General features: G+C 41.8%; 1 protein-coding gene across 2 annotated transcripts in view; it reads left to right on the top strand.

Annotated features, from left to right (window-relative positions):
• ctdspla (CTD (carboxy-terminal domain, RNA polymerase II, polypeptide A) small phosphatase-like a) overlaps positions 1-24,069 on the top strand; it is a 34,258-nt gene that overhangs the window by 5,652 nt on the left and 4,537 nt on the right. The window contains exons 2-4 of one of the 2 annotated variants that reach the window (XM_063483599.1): positions 14,000-14,166; positions 15,388-15,420; positions 19,322-19,423. In XM_063483599.1, coding sequence (XP_063339669.1) covers positions 14,000-14,166; positions 15,388-15,420; positions 19,322-19,423 — 302 coding nt within the window. The remainder of the gene's footprint in view (positions 1-13,999; positions 14,167-15,387; positions 15,421-19,321; positions 19,424-24,069) is intronic. The other variant, XM_063483600.1, reaches the window with a different exon arrangement.

Genomic DNA, 24,069 nt, shown 5'->3' with positions numbered 1-24,069 from the left:
GCGTGGCCTTTCTGTGTAATGTAGAGTTTAGAGTTAAGAAGATGTGAAGCAGCTCACAACCTTATATTATAACTGTTCTGTATATATGAAACCACAACCAGCAGCTGGTTATACTGTTCAGATTAATTCATTTCTTTTTAAATAGCACCAAATCACAACTACCATCACTTCAAGGCTCTTTATATTATAGGATGAAGACCTACAATATAAAGAGAAAGCAATCAGAAATCTACAATCAGACCACCGCGTTGAGCCAGTACTTGGCAAAAGTGGGAAGGAAGAACTCCCTTTTAACAGGAAGAAACCTCTGACACAACCAGGCTCAGGGAGGGGCAGGAATGTGCTGTGAGCCAAACCAAACCAGCTTGATTTATCCAATTTTTCAGATGTGAACAAACAGATCTACCCAATCAGACCGCTGCATTGTGCACTGTGCACTGTAGCTCAATAATCCTATTTTACCTCACACACATAGCTAGATGCCGCTTCGAGTCACTCAGCTCTCTGAAATTATTATTCTGCCTCCTCAGATGTGGTCATCTGACAGCCCAAACTGCCCCACTGACATCCTGAAATCTGTACTAAAGTGGCCGTGATACAGCTGCAACTCCTGGATTAAGCCATGAAATTCTCCCTGCTGCCTTCTTTTGAGTTGGATGAATCCAGAATCTCCGTTTCTTCCTTTTTCTTGTTTAGAAACATCAGCACCGGCTCCTCATTGCTTCGTGTTGACTTCATTTTTTTCAAAATTTGTTTTTTTAGGACGAATTTTCCAAAAAAAATGCAACTCTTGAGTATATGCGTTGAGTATTGGTGTTTATTAGCCTTAATAATCAGAAGGAAAAAATTGTGCAGAGCTAATTCACTTGCTGTGCAGGCAGTCCCATCCCTCGGTTTATGATGCTACCACATTAAAATTCACTCCAATATAGTTTTCATTAAGGGAAAAATTCACCATAGCATGATTTGGACGAAGTTTTAATCACATTTTTTCCTTTTGGAGTCATTTTGGCAGGCGGCCTCTAGTGACCATTTACAGAACTGCAGCGTTTTTCACTTCCATGCTTACTTGATTTTCATCTTGACAAATTCCACTCAAATGCCAGAAACTGTGCTCCTCCTTAAAAATGTACAACTTTCTATACCAAGGCGCTCAAATCAATTGACATTTTATTATGGCAAGTTTATCTTTAATATTACATAAATAGCGTCTTCAAAATGACTACTTGCACTTGTTCCATAGTTTAATGGTTTACACATTCACCTGACTTCCCTGAGGGGCGGCACACATGCTTTTGTGGTTGTGTCAGCAAAGAAAAGCCTGCAAAATCAATTGCGGTGCCCTTGTGTATAAAGGAACACCTTCAGATTTTTCAGAATCACTACTTGCATATGCTAAAGCAAACTGGGAAGGAACCCAAATAATATTTTCACTACATTTCCTCAGTTGGTAGACTTTGATCCTGACAGCGTATTATAAAGTAGCCAATATTCATAAAAAAGTGCTATAATGGCCGAGAGAGTTTTACCAGCACCAATTAGGCTTATCTCGTATGACACAGAATGCATTAGAAAGATTTATTTTGGATTTTCTTCTGCTTGCAATAAAGATTTGAGTGAAAAATCAGCAAAGTGGCCCTTAATGATTAGGTAGCCAGTAGATCTATGGATTAGGAGACGCAACGAAAGATGCAATAGCGCTGCAATCCATCCTCAGAGAGGCCACAGGGGAAAATAGTGTGGGTGGACTCCTCACTCCCACCCTGGATGACTGTGATGACTTAAACTTTCACTCTGAAGCAGCTGTAACAGAACATATTCCTGCTCTGAAGTCCCCGACTATCGTCTAGTTTAAAATAGTTTTAGGATATTTCTTGTTTAAATTGATATACCGTATACCACTAAAACCCTACAGGATCCATAGAAACTTTCTCACAGACCTGACCTGAGGAGAGATCAGAGAGACAATTTTGCTTAAACCTAAGGTCAGTTATCACTGTTCTCTCGATATTGCAAGTAGAAGGGGAATTACTGTTCTCTAAAATCTATTAAAAACAGATAAATAAGCAGCATGCTTCTTTAAAACCCTCTGCTGCTATAAATGCTTGCTAGCATCAAATATGTCCCAAGCTGTTCTACATTTTGGATTCTATCATGTTTTAATTTTGACCAATTACATTTTGTACTTGTAACTATTTTGATTCATTCTGAATAAATTGAAGTGTAAAATAGCTTAAAATGGTAAAGTGAAGTATTTAAAAAGACACTATTTGTGTCCAGGGATAGGGGAAATGCATGCACCACCACTGTTCTATTTAAGTACATTTTTGCGGCATGTTTCGTATCATGTTCTTGCTTAATCAAGTACTAGAAGACCTGAAAGTCACATGAGTTTATGTTCCTGTTTCTCTTTACCAAGAGTTTCATTCCTGTGTTTCGAGTGTGATGGTCGGCCGGTGGATTTGAATTAGATTGACATTCATGTAAGTGCAGTAATTATTTCACTTTAAAACTTGCCTGTGGTGAGTGAGCATGCATTTTTTTTAAGTTTACTCCTTTTGGAAAAAGCACTCTGGGATGTTCTACAAGCAGCAAAGACTGTTTGAATTTAAGCATATATCAAAATTATTCATATTTCCTCTCGGCTGGCCTCGAGGGGAACGCGTGTCAGAACGTGTACATGAAAAACTAGACGTGCAGTTTGTTGTCCCGTTAGTTGGTTCTTCAGCACAAACCAGCTTCGGGTTTTTCTGGGCCTCTTTTTATGTCTGTGTGCTTTGGACTGCGTGTTTGACAGCACTGTGGGGAAGTTTTATGTTCGAATGTGGCCTCAAGTGCAGCTCGTATGCTGTGGTTGCTTGTTTTGGAGCAAATGCTGTTTCAAAATGTCCGGCATGGCCTTTAAAACCACTGTTACAGTAGGATTTCAGTGAAATTCGCTATAAAACAATACACTAACCAGCAGACGTCCATCTTGATCTGGGTTATATTGATTTTCATGAGAAAGCATGCGCTGCAGTTCAAGAAAAACATCGAGCATACCAAACTTCAGCGGATAACAGCATAGTGTTGGGTCTGTTTTCAACTATTGGTTTAATTGACTGCAGCTGTCAGGGACATTCGACCCGTCAAACTTCAGACTGAAACTCCTTCTAATTAACTACAGAAGATAAATGACTGACACTCTGGTTCTTCTGGTACGTGCCTGCCATACTTTGGTTTGAATGCACAGTATTGTTGTGGGGTTACATCACCAGCCTTTCCTGTATATCTTGACACATAGGCATGCAGTGACTGTGAAGAGCAATTCAGTGCTCCAAAAGCCACAGTCCCTTTGGAGCAAAAGGACCGTTTGCCGTGCGGCCACAGCAGCCTGCACGCTTTCTGCTCTCAGGGACGCACCTAAAACAATGGAACCGTTGAGTTTCGGAGTCGGACGTGCCACAAGCTAACGTTTAATTGAGCATCCATCCATCCAAACGGACGCTGTCGAAAAAGATTAATACACTCAGAGAAAGTTTGGGGTCAAGAAAGACCAAGAAAGCGAGAGAGCTAGAGGTGTTTGTGTCAAGGAGGGAGAGAGCAGGAGAAAGCATCTGGGTTGCAGGCCGGCCCTTGACAAGGGGACGGCCTCTCTGCATATTTTGCCCTCTTCTCGCTGGCATTTATCATCAGTAATTGGCTATCTGAGCAGCAGATCATGTTTTGTCCACAATGATTTTCTGTCACCCTCCCTGAATTATGCTGCGCCCCAGTTTGTGAGATATTTGACAGAAGAGCATAAAAGGTTCATACATTTTTAAACAGATGATCCGATAATAAGCAAACGCACATGCACCGAGCCTGCGGGAGATACAGAGAGGCAATTCCCCCCATCCCCACCCACGTCATCCTCCAGAGGTAAAAGGTGAATACTGTTTAACTGTAAGTCTCAGGGGACTCTAAGTAGGACACTCTCTGTGTGGAAATGTGGAGATGAATGCCCCTCAGAGAGCAGAGGCACGAGAAAGTGTAACAGCGAAACACAACCAGGTCTACTACATGCTCACACCAACACATGAACACAAGTATATGACCTACTTGTTTCCCATTCATTCATAACAAGCAGCATTTTAATGAGGAATACTTAAAAAAAAATCTATTTTTTTCAGTGCCTACTTGTTTCATCGATGACTTTGTACTTGAGAATAACACTGAATACTGAAAAACTTCATTACTCATCACAGGAAGCACTGTCGTACAATGTCTTTGTTATCTCCGCGGAGTCCTTTAAAGTCTGATATCAGAGATTTCTTTAGGAGGATGTGGAGTTTGAAAGACACGGTTATTTACCATGCTAAAAGGGGCTGTTGATTGCATTCTGGGAGATCAAGTGTGATGGAGTTTGACTCATATTAGAGACTTAATAGTCAGCTTTGATTTTAACCAGTTTTTAATTTCTTTCCTTTAAGAGCCCTAATTCTCTAAAAGATCCTCCTACTCTTGGGTCACTGAATAGTTAAGCCTGTCTGTATTAAAGTGGAGCCTAAAGATGTCCCTAATTACATCTCACATTAATTTCTTTACTGTCGTAAAGAAGTAGATGGGCAAGGAGGAGTTCCCATCAGTCACTGAGCCTCTGGCTTTCAGCACACAGTAGTAGATGAGAATATACAAGGATATATTAATAATGAACTACCGCAGCAGCCCCAAACAACGTGGGCTGTGTTGCTGTCGGTTGCGTAACTCCACCAGAATAGTCAGATCTCTCTCATTATTCCTTCCTGGGCCCTCAGTGGGTTAATTCCCCCGCTCTTGTCATCTCCTTCATTTCACTGAGCGCTCGAGAAGCGGCAGCAGCCCTCATCCCTGAGGGGCTGTAAGCAGGCTGGCACCGCCACCACAGCGCCTATGCCGCTGTGCAACTAAGAGAGGAAAGCAGGGGCAGACCCACCCACGGCTGTGTGTCAGAGTTCACACAGCAGCGGCGAGAATTCGTACCTTGCATGCAATGTGTGCCAACCAAATGACTTATGCGATTAGGTCCCTGCAAACCACATCTTGGCTCAATCAAATATAACTGAGTTACTGAGTAATTTTAGTTATATAAGATTATGTAGGATGCACATGTACATGTAAATCCTCTCTATAAGTAGGCGAAATAAAGCCAGAAGGGCAGCTGAGGGTCAGTGAGAGTGACTAAGGGCATCTGCTGGAACTGAATGTACCTCCACAGCCTGTAATTTTCACCCCAGCCTCAGCTGTCTGTGTGGGGAAGTAAGGAGGCTTAATGGGAGTTTATTTTATCATACTGTGCTATTATTGCCCTGATGGCCTAACACATAACCCACCCAGGACCTCGGCACAGTGAACGCACACAGACTGACAGACACAACTGTCAGTCTCAGTTCATCCAGTGCTATCTAACGCCACTCAGCTGTTTGGATCAGCTGAGTGTGTTCGATTCTGCGCACACACATGTAACCAAACACATGTTCAAGTGCGCTCTGAAGCAGATGCTCTTTGGTGTTATGGAAGCCAATCTGTTGTAATTGTCTTCTCCTTTCTCAGTGGGATTTTTCTCCTGTGTCTGTTTTTAATGAGCAGCAGCGGAGGTTGTTTATAATTCTGTGTTTTCAAGGGTTTTTTTTTTTAGCATCCTTTAACTAGTTTTTGCTCAGTGATTTGGATGCTTTAGTCCATGTGTGTTAGCATCCACGAGCAAGGAAACTAATAGCTGAACTGACTCTTGGTTTATAGCATTGTAGTTAAAAAAAAGTGTCTTTGAATACAATTATCTGCAGAATAGTGAATTAATTTGCTAAAAAAGAAAAATCTAGTTATAGCTTCTCGTGAAGGAGCATTTGGTGCTGCTAGTCTCTGTTTTAATAAATCTTGTGGTTACACTGTAAATGTCCAGGAATAGGGGAAATGCATGCACCGCCACTGGTGTCTGTTAATTGTCCTGTTAATTTTCTGCCAGTATTTAATGGATTTTTATTAAAGTGTATGGGCATTTCCATCATTGGTAAACAGTAAAATTACATGCATAGTTGAAAGAAAAAAAAAAAGAATAATCCATCCATCCAGCCATCTTCTTCTGCTTATCCGGGGTCGGGTCGCAGGGGCAGCAGCCTAAGCAGAGAAGCCCAGACCTCCCTTTCCTCGGCCACCTCCTACAGCTTGTCCGGGAGAACACCAAGGTGTTCCCAGGCCAGCCGAGAGATATAATCTCTCCAGCGTGTCCTGGATCTGCTCCGGGCCTCCTCCCGGTGGGACATGTCCGGAACACCTCACCCAGGAGGCATCCTTGTCAGATGCCTGAACCACCTCAACTGGCTCCTTTCGATGTGGAGGGAAAAATCCTTTGTTTTTAAAAGGGTTCATTAAACTGTATTTTTATAGAATTTTTTTGTTGCTTTCTTCAATGTATAAAATTAATCACTCCTCTTCCAACTGTTTAATGTTTCATTTCAGTCTTTGCTACCAGTGGCTGAGATCAGATAAGCGTCTCGTCACTCAGGTTATTTCACCTGTCATTGCTACGAGTTGCTGAATTTTATTGGTGTCCTATGGTCACCACATTGCTGCTGTCTTCCTTCTTGCCTGTGTCCTTTTAGAGTGTGAGTTAGACACAATAAATTTGAGGACCTCTCCCTAGATATCATTTTCAACAAGTGGTTTGAAACTAGAAGATAGAAGTTTTATTTACATTCTGTTGCAGATATGGACATAGACAGCTGGAGATCCGACAGCTGAGTAGTCATTTCTGTTTTACATATTTGAAGTCCACCACCTGGGATGCATCCATAGTTGGTCAATTGCAATGTAAATTTTCCACAGAAAAGTTTGCAAATCACTTAAAAACAGGCATGGACCCTCAAGGTTATGATCCGATGCTGAAATTTGTTACTCAGACTCCAACTCTGAGTGGACCAAAGCAGTTTTGCGGATACAAAAAAATCAAGGCTTAAGGCTGTTTTCACATGGTTTGTAGTCATACAATGCACATTCAGTCCAATTATTGGTCTGATATGTCTGAAGTGGGAACAACATATAGAAATAAGAAGGTGCTGTCTTCTGGACTTGTAGATAAAGTATCCGTCCAACTGAGGTCTTGATTCATTCTATGTCTCGTTGCTACGGTTTGTAAACCCTGCCACATCCAAGAATGAGAAGCATATCTCGATACGGGAAGACTTTTAGCTTAAACTTGAAGTGTGAACCTGGTAGTTGGGTCAGATTGAGATTGGATCACGCCATGGAGTCTGTTTGGAACTGGACCAAAACCACATCCCTCTTGGTGCATTTATTTTGGGCTGCATCTGAGTGTGATTACAGTATTCACATCTGCACCAACGAACCGCACCAAGGGTGAAAATGAACAGAGTTCCCTTTATAGAACTAACTATTGTAGCACAGGTTTAAAACCCACTTGCAGCTATGATATCCTGGCATTTGGCATAAAACTAACACAACATTTCATAAAAAGATCATCAAACCAACAGTCAAACATGGTGGTGGTAGTGTGATGATCTGGGGCTGTTATGCTGCTTTGGGACCTGGATGACTTGCTGTAAATGAACAACTCTTCATCACTCTTCATTTCATGTCCTGATCCTCAAGCGCACTTTCGTTACGCAGCAGGACGATGATTAGAAACACATCAGCAAGTCCACCTCAGAATGTCTCAAAAAACAGAAAAATGCTAGAAAACCCTCCAATGTGGCTGAATTAAAACAATTATGCAAAGAAAGGTGGTCCAAAATTCCTCCATAGCGATGCGAACCTTCAAACAGGGCCATGTAGGTTTGAATAACTTTTTCTAAAAAAATAAAATCATCATTTAAAAACTGCTTTTTAATTTTACTCGGGTTATCTTTATCTAATATTAATATTGTGGACAGATTTGCCCAAACTGACAACAGTAGTAGTTTTATGTTAACATTAATCTTTAATAATAATTAATTAATTTTCTTTGGGTTTTTGGTTTTTTGTCACAAATAGCATGATAGCTTGTGATTTTGGAAATTGTAAGTATTTCCATCCTTCGTTCCAATCCTAGTTGTAGATATAGCACATTGCTGCAGGGATTCCTTCCACACTTACTGTGCCGACACTGTGCGCAACAAGGAATCCCCGCTTTCTGTTCTGGTAGTGGTAGCATGGGACAGAAGCAGCTTCTTCACATGATTCTGAAAGCTGTTTGCTGAAGAAATTAGATCCCAAGCTGCAGGCGAATAGTGGATTACCTATTGGTGTATGTGTTTGTGTGAGAGCCCCGTTCTTCAGTCTGGCTGCAGGTGAATAAGGATTTTATCTGACATGGTGTTACATGAGCTTTAAACAGCTTCTAATGAAAACACCTCACTCTCAAAAATCTCAGTGAGGGATGGCAGCAGATAATCTGTGAAATTATGCCCTATTTCCTGAAGGAATAGCAGGATTTTAGCATGTGATATTTGTTGTCAACTTGTGTCACATTTCACCATCTGAAAGCTTTTGTTCAGTTATACAGAACAGAAGACACGTTGAAGTCTTCCTATTTGTTGATTCTCTGTGCTAACTAGCTGAGTGTGCTATTTAAATCCGACCTCTTTTCCATCTAAATTATTAAAGCACCACATTCACATGCACTGTTCTCACGTTTACCATCATACCCCCAGGTACTGTACACTTTACCCGGCTGGCTGCTTAGCTAAGTGTTACTGGAGTGCCGTCAAAGCATGTCGCAAAGGCACTACTAATATCACTATAATGGTATGTAATCCTTCTCACTAATAAGAGTGCTCTTTTGACTGGCCGAAGGTTGTCCTGCACTCAAGTTGTCTAAGTTACATAATTTGTTTTGTTAGCAGCCAGTAGTTTGCCTAAATTTGGATGGTATGCCTTCAGCTGCAGATAGGACTTGGATTTAAGGGCTAGAATGCTCCATTTACTCAGTCAAACGGGATAGCCTAATGACCTGAGAGTGTGGAGGCTTTTAAACTGTTTGGGAAAAACGGACAATAAAATTCAAATAGCGAGTTATATAAAAACTCTAAACTGCTTTGCTGCTGAATATAAATACTTATGTTTCTATAAGTGTTTATTATACATAAAATATAAAATGAAAATGATCAATTAACTAGCAAAGCTTTGTCTTAGGGCTCAGCTTCCAATCCAAAACTGCTGTTCAGTGTAGCTGTTTTTGATGGCTTGCAGCTGATCTTGTGATCCTTTCTCCCCATTTTTCCTTCACCTGAGGTATATGCTTTGCCTTTACTTGGAGTCGGAATGCCATCCTTTTCCATGGCAAAACCATGGATTTAGACTTAAAAGTGCTGATCCACAAACCAATTAAGCATTCATACTTAACTGCACATTGTTCCTTTATATGCTGGTGAGAAAAGAACATCGTCTGCAAAAAGAAGCACGATTGAACGTAATGGCGTGGCATCATCAGGGTGAGAGGTTTAATTCTACAATGAAAAGAACTTGGCTCTTTGGCAATGAGAAGAGGCAGTTTAAGTGGCTCCTGTTAAAGATGTCCTTGGGGCAGCTCCAGCTGGAGGTTTACCTGGCATGATGAACTGAGACAAAATCTTGAGGTTGACTCATGACCCACTGGAATGATCATACATACCTGTTGGCTTGGGTTTGGTTGGTGGATCGCCAAGGATGAGCTGAGAGCTGCGAGGATCTATCGCAAATGGGCTTCTCTGTCACCTTTTAAAAAGTAGTATGAGAAGAGGAAGATACTAAAAAGACAACAAAAACTGCATTGAACTCTGTTGTAGCAGTGCTCCCTTGTTATAGCAATTAACACTGTGAGTAAATTGTTAACTAATAAAAATAATGGCCCTTTGTATCATAAACAAAAATAAACCTTGAATTGTCTGCCTCTCTGGGCAGTTTCACCCAGAGGGAGATGGATCAAGAGTGATGGACATCCTAATATAATACTATAAGACCTTATGTGCATTGTTAAATGTGGCATTTTTTGTGCCTTTAAAGGAACAGCAAAAGAGGCCAACTCAAAAGTCTCAAGGTAAGGCAGAGATCACAATCCCTCTTGGAGCCTGGAATTATTCCACACTGTGGGTCACAGGGTGATTATCTCTTCCTGTCAGGAATGCTGAGAATTTCCTGCATCCCCCCCCCACCACCTCCTCTTCCGGCCGTGTTAGTGGTTGTGCCTGAACATGTGACAGAGAGCTCGGGCCTGGCCGTCTCTGTTTGAGTAGCGAGCTTTCTGTTACTGTTACCTAACGTTCAGCTGGAGCTTTAACATAAGCACTGAATTGAAGAGCCGTTTACACAGTTCTCAGATCAAGCAGGGATGCTGAATCGGTTGAAGCGTATTCAGCAGGGCAAATAATGTGCACCTGCACACGTTATTATAAAAGGCTACAGATATGGCCCAATATTGCTCTCTGTTCTTTGAGCTTTGTGTTGGAAAAGGACACTTTCATGCATCACCTTTTACCCTAGATTATGTATCTCTTGCTAACTAAGCCACATACTGCTGAAGTGCTAACTAATTATTATAAATCTAGAGCCTTTGTTCAAGTCTATCCGCCTCTGTTTTTAATGGCAAGTGCTGCCCTTTAACCTTTCTCTGTTATTCCCAGAGCTGACGAAAGTTGCATTACTATGCAAGGCGGGCTGACTCCACATTCCTCGGCAAGGACACTGAAAGAAATGTTTCTGTGTGCCTCAGTGTGTGAAGTATGCTATTTGTTGATCACTGTGTACTTGGCTCTCTGCCTAAACATGTGAACATATGCTACATGCATGCACGAATGTGTGTGTACAGTATGTGTGTTTGCTCAGGCTCCAGCAGCAGTTAACTCTCAGCTATGTTGTTTGTGTCCAAGGCAGAAAGGAAAGCTCTGTTTGTGTAGGGTGGTGGTGCAGGAGGAGGTGGAGTAAGAATCAGACCCAAGTATAGGCTGTTTTACCACAGTAACTCTCTCCACCCATTCTACGCCCTTCTCTCCCTTTGCGTTCTCTCCCTCGTGCACTCCCACCTGCTTTTTCAGGAGGGCGACCGGGGCACCAGAACGGGGCGGGAAAATGTAGACGGCCTCAAAATGGAGGAGCGGAGAATTACACGAAGGCGTTTGGGGCCAACTTAATAAAGAGGGGAGGTGATTGAGTGTCTCAAATTGGACATATCAAAAGATATGATCACAGAGTTGAAGTTTTTATGTTTTTGATATGGTTTTCTGCAACCATGTGGATAGGTTTGTTAAATTTTAAACATATCTGTCCTGGAGATTTCTCCCTCTTTTACAAAATAACCAAAGCAAATGGAATTTACATTGTGGTGCATGAAGAATGACATTTTCCAGAAACGCTAACCTTGTTACTTCAGACATTACTCTGTCTATGAATTATCCAGAGTGACACGGTTTAGGAACAAGATGCTGCTGTCATTTTTCACCTGAGTCATTGATAAAGTCATTAACAAAGTAAAGGCTAACAAGCGTTTCGCTTTCTGATTAAGTAATTATAGGTGTTATAGTGTCTCTGCATCAGAAGTCCAAGTCAAAAAGTCAATCCGGCCAAGTGATTTCCCCCGTGTGTGATGAAAATCTCCGCAAATGAATCTGTGGATGGCAAAAGCCTGCTAAGCCCAAAACGGGGATTTAGCTGTTTGTAGCTTGCAAGTTTAGCACATCCAGCATTGCTTGGATGCATTCAGGAACCAATTTGCAACTCTTCACAGCAATAGATAAATTGAAGTAAAGACAAACAAATACTGTCAGTCAGCATGGAGAGGAGTGCTAGAATATGTGTTTGCTAAATCAATAGCACAGCATCAACAAACAGTTTGGTGGCTCTTGGGACACCAGTGTTCCTCCTTGGGATTATGACTCAAAGGGACACGGTTAGCATTTAGTTTCTTTACAAACAAGAAGTGGATTCCCTACTGATAAGATCAGCATATGGAGCTTATACTATGTGTTTAATTCCACCAAGCTACGTATATGACTTTATGTGGACTGTTTGTGTATGCATATGTGATTGGTGACCTTTATCTACTGAGGTTAATGCTTTCAGCGAGTGCAGTGGGTCTTTCCTATAATCAAATGAATTACCGTTGTGCTTCAAACAGTAATGCGCTGTCTCTGTACCAGAGTGTATTTACTTTTATATCCGCAAAGAGAAATATAGAATGTCAGCCGACAGACTTTAAACTGTGGATCATGTCTGCATGGGCAAAACATCTCCTTCAGTATCCACGCGGGTTTTAGTAACACAGCAGGTCGCCTTTCTTTTCCAACCATATAGTTGTGTTTATTTACTGAAGTGCTGCTTCTCTGGAACATCTATCAGAATAGAGGAAGAGCCACACCGAGCTTTGGACTACAAAGATGACGAAAACAAAGAAGACGAACTGCCCACAGCCTGTCAGATCCAGTCTGAGCAACCCGAGGATAGTTCCAGGCGTCAATCTGAAGGCTCTCAGAACAGGAGCAAGCTGCAAACAGCCCAAGCATGCATGGCTAACTGTGCTGCTTGTGTCACACGGCTGTATGAACACGTTAACAAGACAGTAGCAAACAGGGACACTGTTGGATGCCTTGAAAACAGTGATTTCAGCTAAAGCCAGCCTGTGGACACTTCGAAGACTTGAACAGATTTGGGATTTCCAAGTCCTAGAAATCACCTTTAAAGCAATTAAGCTGGCAGAATGTCTGCTTCGGGAACACCTTGTGATAATTGCACTGTCAGATTTTAGCCATTGTAGTGCCGCTGCTCAGATTTCTATTTTTATGCTCTAATCCTCACTAGCAGAAAATGTAAAAAGGAACATTAATAGAGGCCTTAAAGACTATTCAAGACTGCTTGTTTCTGTTCTGTCGGTGTGAAAGTAGGCCATGGGCTTCAGAGACTGTGAAGGAGAAATGATGTAACTAGGGACATACATGTGTATGTTGTTTTCTCCCAGGAGCCCCTGATCAACCCTTCTTGGCAAAGATGTAAATTTTACTTAATTCTTGTCAAATAACAGAAATTATATAACATCTATCTATCTAGACAGTACACTTTAATCTATATCTTGACCTCTCTTCTTCTCCTGATGTTAATTAACTGGACTACCTTCCCCAGAGGGCTCTCTCAGACGGGCTATTTTTATCCCAGTGCTCTGTATTGCATGAACTGATGCCTCACTATGTGGTACATCTCAGCTCCTTTTGTCACCATAATGCAGTTATGCACGTGAAACACAGTCTAGCTCCAACGCAGAGGATCGCTCTGTTGTTTCTCCTTCAGACATTCGAACAGCAGCATTTGATACACTGAGAGGAGAAAATGTTGAAAAGTCTAAAAGCTGTAGGTGTTTTCTCATGTTTGTATTTTGATGTTTACACCGTTTTTGAAAATGGTAAACCAAGTTCTATCACTCATTTGGTCAGAGGCACGGCTCACTCAGGTTGTTTAGTATAATAGGGATAGATTGACTCACAGATCAGAGGATGCACACATCTACACTCACTCAGTTTAAGCACAAACTACTACAGTTCCTGGTAAACCATGCTCTCACTGATGATGTTGCTCATTATCTGGTAATACACTGAAAGAGGGCATTCCTGTGTGGCTAAAGCTAAGTAATGAACATAGAGTAGCTTAATAAAACATAATATACATCATTTACTTTGATGCAGAATTGGCTGGTTTATGGTGGGCAGTGTGTCACACTTCTTTACATCGAGCCACTTTAGCCGTTTCCCACTAATTTCAATCAACACTAAGCAAACCGTCTGCGAGCTATAACTTCCTACTCTCTGCTTTCCAAAGTCAAACACCATCCATTTATCTCTCCATTTCCTTAACTGCTTAAGTATATGAGTTGCGAGTAGGCTTGGAGTCTATCTTGCATGATGATGAGCGAGAGATAAGGTGCACCGGGGATTGGTCGCCAGTCTCCAAAGTCATATTAGTAGCAATTTCAGTGCAGGTCTTTAAGGTAAAAGAATGTCATGTAACCGCTCTCCTCTCTTACCCTTTTGGCTTTTATTTCTTTCAGTCTCCCAGTCCAACAGCAGCCTAAAGAAGCACCGGAGCCGGAGCATTTTCAGCCCCTTCTTCTGCTGCTTCCGCAACTACAATGACTACCACGTGGAGCCACCACCTGCCAACAACAAGACACTTTCTCTGCCCCCGCCCCCAGAGGAGAACGGCAGTCCTCCCAAGGTAAAGCTCATTTATCTCTCCTGTCAGAGTTGGCCGCAGTCCAGATTCCATACCACTTACATCTTACGTGTCCAAACACAAGAATTAGTTCATATTTTATGACTGAAGTGCTAGTTCGACTGGAGTTCCAGTAACAAGTAACATTTGTTTGGTTTTGTTACAGAGACCTTGTTAGGGTTTGCCTTTTCCTGCAGAGAGCTGAGGCGCGCTCAGCCTCGCTGAGCTCCCTCAAATTTTTCCAGCTGCTTCAAACCCGTTGAACCCAGAGGTTGTTTACCATCCACTGCTTGAAAAATACGGGCTCACTTCCCATCTTGCATTCTTCGATATCTGCCTACGCACACAACTGCACACAAAATAACACACTGAGCACGCCGAGAAGCTCCAAAAAAAGACGCGCACTGGCTCTTTCTCGTGCACGAACCCACTACAACGCATGTACGGACACACACACACACACATGCACTCGAAAAAACCTCCTGCTTCTCTAATCCCCATAAAGTGGGCCTTGTGTGTCGGGGGGTGATGGATTGCTTGGCACCCACGCCTCCCCCTCTCCTCACTACACTCTGACCAGTGTAGTGAGGATGTGTGAAGAGAACGTTCTGGCTGTGGAAAAGGCGCCAAACCCTGAAGCTCCTCTACAAACACAGTGTTCTGCTGCCAAGGCAGGTACACGGGGCTAAAAATGGAGCAGACATATCACATTTCCACTCCTGTTTACCTGTAAATGTCTCTCATTCAGGGGAGGAATGTGTGGCCCTTTACAGGCACTATACATGTGGTCAGTAATGACCCGCTCTGGACCTCCTCTTAACAAATGAGTTCCCGTTAATTTAGAGTGAACCGAGCGAACCTCGCCATAAAAACCTTGTTATAGTACGCGGCTGATTTTTGAGCTGGGTCCGTGCCCACAGTCCCTCCCAACAGTGTACTGTTGCTGGATTTCTGGCCAGCCGTATTTGTTACTATGGCAGCTGTGTTTGTTTTTGACTGAGCTGTTCTCACTTTCCTCTCACCGTGTGTACTATACATCCCTTCCCTCTGTCTCTCAGGCTCGCTTTCTCCCTGTCCCATTTGCTGATTGGAATATTGACGTTGTCGATTTCTTTTTCACGGTTTTTCTTTCGCTTCCCTCTTTCTCCCCCTCCCCCCTTGTTTTTCCACCCTGTCTCCCTTAATCTCTTTCTCTTTTTCTCTCTCTTTGCTTGTTTTCTCCAGTGTGACCAGGTCCAGGTCATCCCCATACCCAGTGTATGTATTATTATCTTTTGTTTTTCATCATCTTGCTCCAGCTCGCTAACCTCCTCCCTCTGCTTGCTGTGCCTCATCATTCTTGCTGCATGCAGCTGTTGACACGGAGGTGATTTTTCTTTGCTGTCAGATGAAATTTTGCACTGTCCCCTCTCGCATGATCATGTGGCTTTCAAGGCTTTCCTTTGTGCTGCTTTGTCTCCACTCACAGGACTGATAGAAAGAAACAATTCAGTTCCATCTGCTGTCACATGATTTATGTGTGGCTTTGTTGTCTTTTCCATCTCTACCCTGCTCCTCCAACTATTGGAAGAGAAGAACATGAGAGCGATTTTTCTCCGTAGATCAGATCGCAGCTCCAGTTTTGGGTAAACAAGTGGACAGACCTGATTGAATTAGGCGTTCGTCTTCATAAAAAACAGTTTTATTGGGATTATGCAATCAATGGTCAATAAACTGCTGTTTGTCCATTAGAAGGGGGCTTGGTTTCAACGACTTGTGCTTCATCTGATGCTCACCAAAAAAGGGGAATCATCTGATCCCTGCTTTGTTTGTGCTGAAACGGCAATTCATTTAGCTATTTTGGAATCTATGCGGTGCCTGTGGTTCACTGTAATTTAGGATATTCACACTCACAGCATCCCACATCGCAGCCAAGCTTTAAACTACACCACCCAGCAGACACCTCCCTGCAATAACAGGAAATGCATGCGGCGGTGAGGTCTGCTCTTTGTCTTGACGGGTAGGTCCAAACAGGCGGCTTTAAGATCTGCGTCTGAACTGGACGGGTCACAGCTGCGTCGATTGTTGTTGTAACACAGTGTTAAAAGAAGAGACAAAATATTAAAACACGGCAAATATCACAGTATCAAGTAGAGTCCCAATAACACATTTAAAATGAAGAATTTTTAAATTCTAGGTCCAAAAACTCATCAGAAATACAGAAAGATGTCAAAAATAACAAACTTTAATTTCAGGTTAATCTTCCCTGATCAGAAAACATCCAAGTTAGACCAACTTAAAATGTTTATAACACTATAAACAACAGTATAAACAAAGTATGGAGACATTTCTTATTAAATCTTTTTACCTCAAGATTCTAATAATTTATTTTAGAGCTTTATAAATAAATAATTGAAAAATAAAATATATCTAAAACAATAAGACACGTATCACTTGCAGTACTTTGCAAAAGTCTTGCGTCACCTCTCATTTCTTTATAATTTGCTTTTAAGGAGACTGGCTCTTTATTAAAGTGATCTTGAGCAATAGTTCACAGCTTTTTCACTCACTTTTTACTCCGGTCCTCGTGTCTCACCATTTCAGAGGAATATCTTTTTCTTAATCCACTTAACACTAATCGTTCAAGCATAAAAAAAACACACCTAGCTCAAGGGACGCGTCAGTGTTGTTTCTACACATAACAGACAACTTAGCAACGAGCCGATTTTAAATTGGACCTTTAGGCAACTTCTCATTAGCATCCTGTTGCAAAAGCACAATTTATTTCCATTTCTTTAGCTGAACCTAAGAAAAATCCCAAAGACAACACAGTCTGCCAGGCATAAAAAAGAGCTATTAGCTAAAAACTTGGCATAATCGGTATGATGTGCAGCCTGTCCTTGATAAAAATTTAAGGAAATTGGCCAAGTGGAGGACAAAAGAAGAAGTGGCAGGACTAAGAAAAAAAACTATCTACAGCAGGTGAACCGTATCTGAAAGTCATGTTCTTAAAAAGCAGGAAAAAACTGAGCAAAGACAGGACTTGATAGAGTCGATTCATCTACCGTTCACGGTGGAGGCTCTGTCATAGTTTGGGGCTGCATTTCAGCCTGTGGTGATTGGGATCTTGTCAAAGTTGATGAAATCAGAAAAGCACCTTTAGATTTTAATCCATTATGGCTTAATTTTTGAGCATGACGATGATCCCAAACATACTGCCAACGCGGTAAAAGCATACCTGGACAGAAAAACACGGACTGACATCAGTCATGGATGGGCCTCCCCAGACCTCAACATTATTGAAGCAGTGTGAGATCATTTTGACAGAGAACTCAACGAAAGCCGGCCAACATCCAAAGAAGAGCTTTGTATGTCCTTCAAGAAGCCCAGAGAACTATTCCTGAAGCTTGTGGCTCAAGAGTTTTGTGTGTAGCACAAATGCAAATGTGTTGCTTACTTGGCCAATTCTTGTTATTATCTCAAGTGTGGTTCTCTTACATATATTCAGTCAGCCCGTTCTCACTCCCGACCCATAATGTACTGACGATTTGTCACGTCCCGAGGCGCTCCATGGGAACACGAAAGGTGATCTTCCGCATTCCTATGCTACGCGCCGGATTGTGGATGAAATCGAATAGAATGATGTTCACGCAGTAACACACGTTCCAGCCATGTATTCCAGCCCTGACCCTAACCTTATCCCTAATGTTAACCACCACCTTAATCATGTTAGATGGTGTTTTCCAAAGCGATTTAAGTAAAATAAACGTACATGTGTAGATTCATTCCAAACGGTTCTCATGTTTCCTAATGTTTCCGAACTCGTAATATAGTGTGGCCGAAAGCATAATATACCAACGATTTGTCACCTAGCGTAAAATGTTACGCTTTGGGAGGAGAAATTTGTCTGTTTATTTGATCTGTTGCTTCCAGCTGATCAACTATTTTCAATCAGTTAGCACATTTAACAAGTCTGTGAGAGCGCTACCCAGCTGTGCCTTTGGGAGCACGGTTATTTTAACTGCTGGTGAGAATGTCAAGGTCCCAGTAAGCCTTTCTTTCTTTGTTCAACCTGCATGTGTAAATCACATTCATCACGCCCTGACAGGATGCCATTCAGTGCCCTTGCTCAAAAAGAATGCTTCCTGTGATACATCAGCATGCAGTCCTGCCATTAGGCATAATAATTCAGTCATGGTGGACCAAAAAACACACACAGAAGTACACATACATGCATATGTGTTTAAGGCTGGCAGAGTCGTTGATCCCAGCCTCTTTGTGTGTGGATGAACGTGTATATGCTGGTGCACGATCTGTATGTGTGTGTGTGGTTTGAGTGTGCGCCCCCCATGGCCGGACCATCTGCCCCGTGCCTGCCTGTAACCTCAGGCTCACCTCGTAGAGGACAATAGTGTCCCACCCGATCATAAAGACAGCATAGTCACAGAACTCTGTCATCATGAGGTAACAGAAAATATCAGCGCCGAGGATAGTCCAGCAAGAAAAGCAGGCATGTCACTTTGAATATTATCATCTGAAGAAATAGCTCCTAAATTCACATACGATGGCATTTAATTGGACATCAAATAGCAAGTATAATGTCAGGAAAAAACTGCTCCCTGTTGATGCTCTTAACACTTTCTGGGGTAGTCTGGAAATAAGCACTGGTGATGTAGACATCAGGGTCGAGCAGAGATAATTGGAGCTCTTTTTTCCTTATGTAGTTAGGATAGTCAGATGAGCTCATATAATTTGGCCAGATCATACAGCTTGTGGCTACACACTAAATCCCTTTTCCTCTCTGTGCATCGATGGTTTTCTAAGCAGTTTCAAGACTTCTTGTTAAAAAACTTTAAGTGAAATCTATATGACTTTGTGATTTTTGCATACTTTTAATAATGTAACATCTGCAATCAGAGGAGAAGCATTCCATGTTATCAAAGTGCTGATATATCTCTGAGCCGCAGAAGCTTAGGGACACCCGCCTGCAGGTCATTAATCCTGAGAAGTGTTTCTTGAGTATCACCCAAAACACCCGAAGTGATCTTATCCAACACTCTGACTGAGCCACCATCACACCCTCAGTGTGTGTGTGTCTGCGCGTGTGGCCGCCTGTTCCCGATAATCCACTTCTCTATATGCGTACCATTAAGTATGTATGTGTGTGTTTTCTCTGCAGCCTCCAGCCAAGTTCCTCCTGCCAGAGGTCAGCATAGCAGACTATGGCAAGAACTGCGTAGTGATCGATCTGGACGAAACCCTTGTACACAGCTCCTTCAAGGTACGGCACCTCCCTACATGACCTCAAACCTTGAAATACGCCGACACTGCGTTTTGTTTTTCCTCATGCTGTTGCTGTGCAGCCACAGTTGGATTAAACAGAAATAGGTCCTGAAAAATGACTCTTCTGAATACGGTCTGAGGACAAATAGCATGAGCCCTGTTAGCATCACTGAGCTACACATAATCGCATGAATCTATGTCCTTCAGAGTATAAAGGGTTCTTAATACCTGTTAGAACAGGTGAGAACGAGAAAGAGCAAGAACAGCTATCTGACTAAAAAGACCTGGAAGACTGATTTTCTCATCAAATTTCTATCCATGCATCCATTTTCTTAACTTCATTGCAAACTGGGTTTCAAGGGAGGTGAAGCATCAAGCGATCCATAAGAGAAAACAGTCGGCCATTGTTGCACAGCATCCACATCAGTGACCAGTTTATGCTTCTCAATTAATGTAACGTGTCTTTATCGGTTGGAGGAAATTCACATGGCAACAGGGAAAACCTGCAAGAAAAACCAGCGAGTTCAAACACAGAATCTTCTTTTTGGTGCTTAATATTAATTAATTAATCATCAAATATCGATATCGATCTTCAAAATATATATCAGTCTACCGCTGCACCGCTGGGTTGCCCAACAGTTAGACATGATCATACCACATCCACGTCTAATGGTTTTTTGTCATCTAATTTCATTACAATAATTAAAATAATTTGATTTCTCAAACCATAAATAATTCAAGCCAAGTTTCAAACTTAAAATTCATGACATTTGGATATTTGTGGTTTTCATTAGACTGCAATTTATATGTAGCTTAATTGGTGCCAGCCCTGCTTTTGTTTTCAGTAGTGAGCAGTACTACTTAGAGGCTGAAAATATGCTTAAAAATGCTCCATCTGTATATGTAATGGCACAGATGTACAGCTATTTTTCACTCACAAACATGTTATAATGTTTTTTCCCAGCCTGCTGCAGGCACTTAAAGGGAAAGCCCAGTATAGTAGGTACTAGTACACTATCCTTGTAAATGGCTCTTGTCTCTCACCATCAAAAGCTCCCTCTACTGACACACCTGGCACACCTAGTGACCCATTTGAGCACAGCTCTGCCCTGGCTTCAACTGATCTCATTATGCCTGTGAGTACTACCTGCGCTTGGGTGCTTTTGCGCTCAGTGTCGGCGAGCTACGTAACAAAATAGCTCAAAGTAAAGTTGAAGTAGAAGTTTTACGTTCCACTTAAGTGGAACTCCTTTTAATTAAAATGATTGTAGAGAAGAAAAAAAAACTTTGAGTACATTGACTCAATTGCTTTGGAGTGTAAAAGGACGAAAGGCACACAAACGCACACACAAACATTGAAGCGGACACACCCATCAGAATCACATGCCAGCAGTTCAGGGCCACACACTCACACACACAGACACACACACAATTATACAGGCTCACCCACACACTAGGGTGTGTCCAATGCAGTGTACTCTTGGTTTGAATGGCTGTGGAATGGACTGTGCAGAAATCCTGGATCTAATACACTGCAGGCCAAAACGAGCCCAAAATTATTCTTTTTTTCCTTTTGATCAAACTCACACACCAGATACCCAGTCCATCAAAATTCGTTTAGTTCACAGATCAGTGTGCGGTATGAAATGGATTCACAATGCATTAAATGGAAATACGTTGAGAGAGGAAGAGACGGAGACAGAAAGTGGCACAACGCAGCATTTTCAGTTCCTTTCAGAAGCATAGCAGGATTTCCTGTAGCTTTCCCGTTTCAAGGTGATTTTGATGTCAAATATTAAGCATTTTCTTTCCAAAGAGAATACATGCTTCCACTGGAAATTACACAATTATAGCAGAATAACAACAACTGACAAGGGATAGAGACGCTGCACAGATGGACGTAGACTAAAAAAGAAACGTTACATAACACATCACATACTCTTGCTTTTATCCTGCATATTATGGATGGGGAGATAAATCCTGAGCCCTCTCTGAGATTAGCTGCTGTGTGTGTTAGATGTGTACAAGTAGCTGAAATGAATGAAGACTGATCGGCATGCTGTACACTGTAGTAATTTGAACAGCGTGCATTTGCAAAGCACTTGTCAAAAGATGTCTTGCTCAGCATCTGAGCATTAAAATTCCACAACAGCCTTTTCCTCTCTTGGGATCGATTTCCCTGATATTTTTGGGACCTGGCTGCAGGGATGCAGTCCCGTCCAGCCACAACAGTATTAGTGAGATCAACACCTGCACTTGGTGCTGCAGTCCATCTTAAAGATGTTGGATGGGGTTTAAGTCAGCACTCTGTGCAGGGCATTGCAGTTCATCTGATTTATGTATTGAGAACTGGCATTGTCCGGTTAAACTGGGTCCCATCCCTGAAGCAGAAGGGTGAAAAAGTGCCGAAAAACATGGTCAAGTTAAGAACTTAGGCCATGCAACATGCAAAATAATCACAAGTTGCTTCCCTAATAGTCTTTTAATACAACCTTTCTTCTTACCTTACCCAGGGACATTTAACTTCTTTTACTGTACACATATGAATATAACAGGCCAGCTAAAGTTTGAATTAATTGGAATGCTAGCCAATGAGAAAAGGTGTATTTTAAGTAATTTGTGATGTTAGGGTATGCTGTAGAATTACATGGAGATGTTTTTAATGGCACTAATTCTCATGAAGTAAAGGTGCGTAAATTTATGTAGAGCCCTGATTCTGAGCCAGAGTGTGGTCAGCAGGTGAAGCAACCCACGGTTCGGCAGAAATCCATAATTACACAACCGCATAACGTTTACCTTGGTTGCCCCCCCACATATGTAATCCTGCTGCATTTCCGCATCTCTTGCCGTCTCTGATCCGAGTCTGTTACAGAGCAGGGCAATTAGCAGCTGTTGTATGTTCAGTCTTCAGATGATGGAGTGATTCAGCAGAAGAGCAGTAGGCACAGGAGCAGAGCGAAGTCTGTTTCTGCATCTCTGGCTCCGTCTGTATCGCACTCATCTCTTCCCATTCTCTTTGTGACGGTATGCTGGCATCCTTGTCCTCTTTCCAGCTTGTCACTGTTTTTTTGTTTTTTTTTAGACAATTTTAGAAGAGCTTCAGTCATTTTTGCCCTCTGGTGTAAACATTAACCAAAGCTAAATATCATAATGCAAAACCGAGGCGTAGAATAAACACTGTTTATCTAGGGAGGGATTGTGAGGCTTTTACTGTTAATTGACTCACTCTGGTGTCAGATAAAGGAAGAAGAAAGCACCTCTGGTTGTCACACTGATCCTATTAGACTCACGTATGGACATTTGGAAGGTCAAAGTGCTGCACTTTATATTCCTATAGCAAACACCCCCTCTGCTGGATGGTACTGAACTGTATTTTCTAACTGGAGTTTAATGCCAGAATAATCGCAGTAACAACACACATGCATAACAAGACATTTTACAGGCTTTTTAAAATGTGCATTAGTTGCGAGTACTATGCATACAAGTTTTAAATAATTGCTCTGTATCTTACTATATTGTAATTAATTTAAACAAAGAAAATGCAATTAAACGTTTGGGCTTAAATACAGGAATCTTTTGATATGGTTTAACATGGTAGCATTAGCATGTTAATAGCAAAAAGAAATCACGATAACTAGACTAGCTAGTTAAGAATAGATGCTATCTCATTTTGTCTTATCCTATATGCTAGATTTGGGGAAATAGCTTCTCATGCTCCGGTGCAGTGGCTGAGTTTAATACGTCATTAAAGCTGTAGGTAAACGTAGTTCAATTAAAGGCTAATCTGAGGAAAAAGCAACAACAAATAAACAAGTTGGCTAATTAGCCTAGCTTCAACACTCTTTAGTCTTCAAACGGTGAGGGCAGGATCTGATTTTATCTGCCAAATGTTTTTTTTTAGCGGGGAAGGAAGGAGCTAATTAACATTTTGATAAAATAGCCTTTGAACTTCAAACGCTTGTTTGTGTAGCCACTGGTATTTGACTCTGTAATGCAGAATTAAGCAATAAATTCGGAAGCAAAGTTGTTCCCAGACATTATCAAAGACCAAGCTTTGGAGATTTCTTTAAAATTGAGCAGTGGAATTTAAATTAAGTGGTATGTTCAAATAATCTTCAGTTAGTTTTCTTTCTATACAGCAAACTATAAGCTCCTACATAAAATTGTGTGTCTCTGAAAACAAGCAGATTTTCCCTGTCACCTGTTTTTCTTCCTTTCCCTCTCTGAAATGACACCGTCGTGCCTCCTACCTAATCCTTTCATCCTCCGTCTTTACACCCTCTGCTCGTCTTCCACCCACATCCCCTCTGGCATCTATCTTCCTCTTGCCTCCTGCTCCTCTCCTCTCCCCTTTTCTTGCGTTAGGAGAAAAAAAAATGACACAAGTCACGCAGAGTAAAAAGGCAGCACTCCTCCTGTCCGCGTTCAAGTCTGTCATCTTGTTCGGCTCTCAGGTTTCTCCCCAGAGTCTCACGCCTGGTTGTTATTTAACACTGAGATACGGAGCACTGGAGCAGAGGGAACCACATTATGCTGAAAGCCTTCATCATTTGCCTGGGGCACCTTACAGGAGTTTTTAACCTGTCTCTCTTTTTAAACCGCATGCAAGCATGTGGCTGGGCTGTTTCCCTGTCAGAGTGAAGT

The sequence above is a fragment of the Pelmatolapia mariae genome, linkage group LG9 (genome assembly GCF_036321145.2).
Source record: "Pelmatolapia mariae isolate MD_Pm_ZW linkage group LG9, Pm_UMD_F_2, whole genome shotgun sequence".
Taxonomy (NCBI): Eukaryota; Metazoa; Chordata; class Actinopteri; order Cichliformes; family Cichlidae; genus Pelmatolapia; species Pelmatolapia mariae.
This window is presented reverse-complemented; position numbering and strand designations above follow the sequence as displayed.